The sequence below is a fragment of the Salvelinus namaycush genome, chromosome 26 (assembly GCF_016432855.1).
Source record: "Salvelinus namaycush isolate Seneca chromosome 26, SaNama_1.0, whole genome shotgun sequence".
NCBI classification, from domain to species: Eukaryota; Metazoa; Chordata; class Actinopteri; order Salmoniformes; family Salmonidae; genus Salvelinus; species Salvelinus namaycush.
In genome coordinates, this window is record NC_052332.1 from 19,806,571 (window position 1) to 19,813,428 (window position 6,858).

At 45.2% G+C, this 6,858-nt stretch overlaps 1 protein-coding gene across 1 annotated transcript; it reads left to right on the forward strand.

The window, feature by feature from the left end:
- The first annotated feature begins 629 nt into the window (after nucleotides 1-629).
- ccnb1 (cyclin B1) lies at nucleotides 630-3,954 on the forward strand. The gene is made up of 9 exons (XM_038964942.1): nucleotides 630-714; nucleotides 954-1,088; nucleotides 1,193-1,300; nucleotides 1,435-1,617; nucleotides 1,717-1,875; nucleotides 2,580-2,816; nucleotides 3,061-3,201; nucleotides 3,345-3,455; nucleotides 3,578-3,954. Exons 1-9 carry the CDS (start codon nucleotides 694-696, stop codon nucleotides 3,680-3,682), a joined length of 1,200 nt encoding a protein of 399 aa, XP_038820870.1. The 5' UTR covers nucleotides 630-693; the 3' UTR covers nucleotides 3,683-3,954.
- Nucleotides 3,955-6,858: the final 2,904 nt, after the last annotated feature.

The following is a 6,858-nucleotide window of genomic DNA, read 5'->3' on the forward strand; positions in this document are numbered from 1 at the left end:
AAATAGTCAAATAACAGTGCAGTACAAGTGTACACTTTATTACATAAAATGCAACTGTGATGGTGGAGTTATCAAAGAAAAGCAGAGCCAAAATCGAAGGTTTTTAAGAATCTTTGGGGAAATTAGCAGCTGATGGTGCTCCTAGGGGCGGCAGGTAGCCTCGTGGTTAGAGAGTTCGGCCAGTACCGAAAGGTTGCTGGATCGAATCCCGAAGCCGACAAGATAAAAATCTGTCGTTCTGCCCCTGATCAAGGCAGGTAACCCACTGTTCCCCGGTAGGCCGTCATTGTAAATACGAATTTGTTCTTCACTGACTTGCCTAGTAAAATAAATAAAAAGATCTTTGCAAATATATAATTCATTACATAGTAGAAAACATCAACAAACAAAAAAACAAGTTGGTAAACCGTAATTAAGTACAATAAAGTGCCTTTGTTTTCAACTGAAACAAAACGTATTTTTCTTATTTATAAGGAGGCGGAAGTCTTAAAAAAAAGATGAATTCTGTCGTCATTACTGGTTGTCCTAGGAACGCATTCTAAGCGGCTGCATATCATCCAATCAGATGACAATGAATTTGGGAACGCAGCGAATGAGATTCGAGTAAGCCTGCATTTAAACCACGGTCATTCACCCTTTGGTATTGTACAGATCAGTGTATTCTGTCTTCAGCAAACCAACTCACCTTTCGAAATGGCTCTCCCTATGACCAGAGTAAGTTTTATATTTTGCGGAATTTCTCGTAATGTAGTCGTAGTATTTGATTCATTTTTTCTATGCATTAGTTTAGAATTTTTGGAGCTCAAATGGCGATGAGTGAATCGCCTCGTGCATCTGCAAAAATGTTTCCTTCTCGTGACATTCTTGCGTACTGTAATCATTCAGAGTTCGATATCCCTTGTTTTATTTGACTGTGAATCAATCTAGCTACATGGTTTCTTTTATTGCGGTAGAGTCGTCTGGCTTCCTCAGAGAACCAAACTACTCTGCCGGGCAAGGCTGTTCTGGGAACTAAGCCTACACTGAGACAACGAGCGGCGCTCGGCGAAATCGGAAATGTTGGAGTCCCCAGACAGACTCTGAAAAAGGTGAGATTCCGGAAACGTATTCTATATGTATGGCTTACGATCTAGTTGCCATGTCTTTTTTTGTTGTTTTTGTACTAAAATACTGCACTTCAATTATTCTACAGAATGCAAAGGCAGAAACCACTAAGGTGGTTGACAGGAAGACCAGCACGCGGACTGAAAAGGCCCAGGTGGTTCAAGCACCAAAAATAGTAGTTTTTCCCCCTGTTCAGGTGAGACTTCTGGGGTGATGGGCAATTTGTCTGCTTCATATTTTTGTTTGCCTTCAATCTGCTGAACTCTCCATTCCCGTTTTGTTCACCACTACACCCCATATTGAATATGAACGTTGGGTGTTATCTGACAGGTTTTGCCTGAGCCAATGTCTCCCACACCTATGGAGACATCTGGCTGTGCTCCCAACGAGCTGTGCCAGGCCTTCTCAGATGTCCTACTTAATATCAAGGATGTAGATGCTGATGACTATGACAACCCCATGCTCTGCAGTGACTATGTGAAGGACATCTACAAATATCTCCAGAAACTTGAGGTTGGTGTTCTGAAATGGCGTAACTATGTCCAGCAAATGCATTATCTTACTGCGCATGTGCCTGTTGCATACATGACCCTCTGTCATCTCCCCTTGCAGATTGATCAGGCTGTCAAACCCAAATATCTGGAGGGACAGGAAATTACAGGCAACATGCGTGCTATCCTCATCGATTGGCTTGTCCAGGTCCAAATCAAGTTCCGCCTGCTGCAGGAGACCATGTTCATGACTGTGGGAATCATTGATCGCTTCCTTCAGGTAATAAGTCAGTGGCAATTTTCCCTTGACCAACTATATCCTAGACATCCTGATCTGAAACTATTTGAAGTGTTGTGGGAATTTATTTTCACCCCTTTATTCCTCCCCAATTTCGTGATATCCAATTGGTAGTAGTTAGTCTTGCTGCAACTCCCGTACGGATTCGGGGAGAGGCGACGGTCTAGAGCCATGCATCCTCCGAAACACAACCTCGCTGCACTGCTTCTTGACACAATGTCCATCCAACCTGGAAGCCATCCGCACCAATGTGTCGGAGGAAACACCGTACACCTGGCTACCGTGTCAGCGTGCACTGTGCCCAGCCCGCCACAGGCGTTGCTAGTGCTATGAGACAAGGATATCCCTGCCGGCCAAACCCTCCCCTAACCCGAACAACACTGGGCCAATTGTGCGCTGCCTCCCGGTCGCGGCCTGCTGCGACAGGGCCTGGACTCGAACCCAGAATCTCTAGTGGCACAGCTAGCACTGCGATGCAGTGCCTTAGACCACTGTGCCACTCAGGAGGCCACGTGGTGGGAATGTAGCAGACATGTCATTTAACCCGCTAGTAGGCTTTATTTTTTGCCAATCCAGTATTTCAAGTTGGGGCAGATCAACAAAATGGGTTTGACAGAACCACAAATAATTTGCCCCTATTACTATGTGTGTGAAAGGTCCCAATTGATTGACATCTCGTTCACCAGGATAACCCACTGCCCAAAAAGCAGCTCCAGCTTGTTGGTGTGACAGCCATGTTCATTGCCTCCAAATACGAGGAGATGTACCCTCCGGAGATCTTAGACTTCGCCTATGTTACCGACCAGGCCTACACCACTGCACAGATCAGGGACATGGAGATGACGATCCTAAGGGTGCTCAAGTTCAGCTTTGGCCGTCCTCTCCCCCTCCAGTTCCTCAGAAGGGCCTCAAAGATTGGCGAGGTATGCCAACCCCCTTCAATACTGACACCCATTTGTGTTGCTCTCCAACCCTGTTCTGAAAGAGCTACCTTCCTGTAGGTTTTTGCTCCAACCACAGGTGTAACTTGCTTAGTTTATCAACCAGCTAATTATTAGAATCTGGTGCACTAGATTAGCCTTAGTGCAAAAATCTATAGGACTGTAGCTCTTTGGAAGAGGGTTGGACAGCCCTGGCCTGTATTCACACCAATTAAATTCTCTCCAGGTGACTGCTGAGCACCACACCCTGGCAAAGTACTTTGTGGAGCTCACCATGGTAGACTACGAGATGGTGCACTTCCCTCCCTCCCAGGTGGCCAGTGCAGCCTTTGCCCTCACCCTGAAGGTCTTCAACTGCGGTGAATGGGTAAGATGTCATCAGTTTATTAAATTCTCTTCACTTTTCTGAATGGCATCCACCATTTTGTAAGCTTTCCTGACCAGTGAAACGAGGACATTGTTCGCTATTGCTTAGTCTTCTTACTTGCTGTATTTCTGTCCTCACCCCAGAGTTCCACACTACAGCATTACATGAACTACACAGAAGACAGCCTGGTCCCTGCCATGCAGCACATCGCAAAAAATGTTCTGAAGGTGAACGAGGGACAAACTAAGCACATGGTGAGTATCATACAAAGTACTGCCGCTTGCTTTGTGAATGTCACTATACATGCACCAATGATTAGCGTTCAAATGATTCTACGAAATTGCCCTTGTCCCCCTGATTTTTAACTCTGTTTCAGACGGTTAAGAACAAGTACTCTAGTCAGAAGCAGATGAGAATTGCCACTATTTCACAGCTTAAGTCTTCATTGATCAAGGACCTTGCAAAACAACTCACCCTATGAGATGCCTACTGGAGCTATGTGCTGCTTGTACTGTACAGAATGTATGACTTATGTGATTTTAATTTTTTTAGTAAAGTTTTAATGATTGTGGGAGAAATGTTAGTGTTGGGAAGTGTATAGCTTGTGTTCCAACACCTGGGTGTTGGACTTCCTGGTAATTAAATGCATTGACCTAAAGTGGGTAAGTTCTACTTGGCCATCAATGTAACTTGCATGTATGATCAAGACTGTATATTCATGTAATGTCAATAAACATTTTATAAACTTTTAAATTATGCTTTTGTTTAATACTTTGATTTTGAAGGTATTCTTATTGTAATACTTACTCTTGTCCACTAGAAGGAGCTAGTGCATTAGTTGCTGTCTTGGCAATTTCATGTGATGTGCAGCTAGTTTCCTTTATTGGTGCTTGCATGGCACATTTACAATTGGCTTTTTTCTAGCTATCACTTGAACATCTGCCAAAGAGCACAAATTCTCGTAGGCATTCAACTGCTTGAGTAATGACATTTTGACTGGCTTAGAGGGGAAATGGCAACTGAGTATGGCCGGTGTTCACATGCATTACAGACACTCAAGCTGTAAGGCGTTTTTTTTTTTTGGGACATGGCTGGGCTGACCCAGTTGCTCAGAGCGGCTCCTTTTCAAGGCCTCTCACTGCACTCTAAGGAGCATCTGTACAGACATTATTCAGGTCAGTTCTATTCTGCTGTTGGTCAGCCTCTGGTCCATCAAAGTCCTCTGCTTTTGTAACCCCAAAAATGGAAGGGTCTGGATCTGAACCCAAGGTAACAATGACCTGGTAATCCCAAATGTGTTTTACAGGGTTAGCCATAGAACTGGAGCGACTTGGTGTTCAGTGCCTTGCTCAAGGGTACATTGCCCATTTTCACCATGTCTGCTCAGGTATTCAAACCGACCTTTGCTTACTGGCTAACCGCTAGACTACCTGTAGTCTAAACTGTTCATGAATCTTTATTCCCCAAGGATGTAGATCTTTCCATTGATCTGTATCCTCTACAATTACATTTTTGTTGTTCAACCTTCAAAAAAACACGTGTCCTACACTTCCAGTTAGCCTAACAGCCATTCTGAGTTTAGCCTACCCTCTGAACCCACATTCTGATTTTAGCCCACCCTCTAAACCCACATTAAAATCAAATCAAATGTATTTATATAGCCCTTACATCAGCTAATATATCAAAGTGCTGTACAGAAACCCAGCCTAACACCCCAAACAGCAAGCAATGCAGGTGTAGAAGCACGGTGGCTAGGATAAACTCCTTAGAAAGGCCGAACCCTAGAGAGGAACCAGGCTGAGGGGTGGCCAGTCCTCTTCTGGCTGTGCCGGGTGGAGATTATAACAGAACATGGACAAGATGTTCATAAATGACCAGCATGATCAAATAATCACAGTAGTTGTCGTGGGTGCAGCAAGCCAGCACCTCAGGAGTAAATGTCAGTTGGCTTTTCATAGTCAATCATTAAGAGTATATCTACCGCTCCTGCGGTCTCTAGAGAGTTAAACAGCAGGTCTGGGACAGGTAGCACGTCCGGTGAACAGGTCAGGGTTCCATATCCGCAGGCAGAACAGTTGAAACTGGAGCAGCAACACGGCCAGGTGGACTGGGGACAGCAAGGTGTCATCATGCCAGGTCGTCCTGAGGCATGGTCCTAGGGCTCAGGTCCTCCGAGAGAGAGAATTAGAGAGAGCATACTTAAATTCACACAGGACACCGGATAAGACAGGAGAAGTACTCCAGATATAACAGACTGACCCTAGCCCCCCGACACATAAACTACTGCAGCATAAATACTGGAGGCTGAGACTGGAGGGGTCAGGAGACACTGTGGCCCCATCCGATGATACCCCCGGACAGGGCCAAACAGGAAGGATATAACCCCACCCACTTTGCCAAAGCACAGCCCCCACACCACTAGAGGGATATCTTCAACCACCAACTTACCATCCTGAGACAAGGCAGAGTATAGCCCACAAAGATTTCCGCCACGGCACAACCCAAGGGGGGGCGCCAACCCAGACAGGAAGACCACGTCAGTGACTCAACCCACTCAAGTGACGCACCCCTCCTAGGGACGGCATGAAAGAGCACCAGTAAGCCAGTGACTCAGCCCCTGTAATAGGGTTAGAGGCAGAGAATCCCAGTGGAGAGAGGGGAACCGGCCGGGCAGAGACAGCAAGGGCGGTTCGTTGCTCCAGAGCCTTTCCGTTCACCTTCACACTCCTGGGCCAAACTATACTCAATCATATGACCTACTGAAGAGATGAGTCTTCAGTAAAGGTTGAGACCGAGTCTGCGTCTCTCACATGGGTAGGCAGACCATTCCATAAAAATGGAGATCTATAGGAGAAAGCCCTGCCTCCAGCTGTTTGCTTAGAAATTCTAGGGACAATTAGGAGGCCTGCGTCTTGTGACCGTAGCGTACGTGTAGGTATGTACGGCAGGACCAACTTGGAAAGATAGGTAGGAGCAAGCCCATGTAATGCTTTGTAGGTTAGCAGTAAAATCTTGAAATCAGCCCTTGCCTTAACAGGAAGCCAGTGTAGGGAGGCTAGCACTGGAGTAATATGATCACATTTTTTGGTTCTAGTCAGGATTCTAGCAGCCGTATTTAGCACTAACTGAAGTTTATTTAGTGCTTTATCTGGGTAGCCGGAAAGTAGAGCATTGCAGTAGTCTAATCTAGAAGTAACAAAAGCATGGATTAATTTTTCTGCATCATTTTTGGACAGAACATTTCTGATTTTTGCAATGTTACGTAGATGGAAAAAAAGCTGTCCTTGAAACAGTCTTGATATGTTCGTCAAAAGAGAGATCAGGGTCCAGAGTAACGCCGAGGTCCTTCACAGTTTTATTTGAGACGACTTTACAACCATCAAGATTAATTGTCAGATTCAACAGAAGATCTCTTTGTTTCTTGGGACCTAGAACAAGCATCTCTGTTTTGTCCGAGTTTAAAAGTAGAATGTTTTCAGCCATCCACTTCCTTATGTCTGAAACACAGACATAAGGAAGTGGATGGCTTCCTTAACACAGACATAAGGAAGTGGATGGCACAAAATTGCCCTCGCTTCTAGCGAGGGCAATTTTGGGGCTTCACCATGTTTCATTGAAATGTACAGCTGTGTGTCATCCGCATAGCAGTGAAAGTTA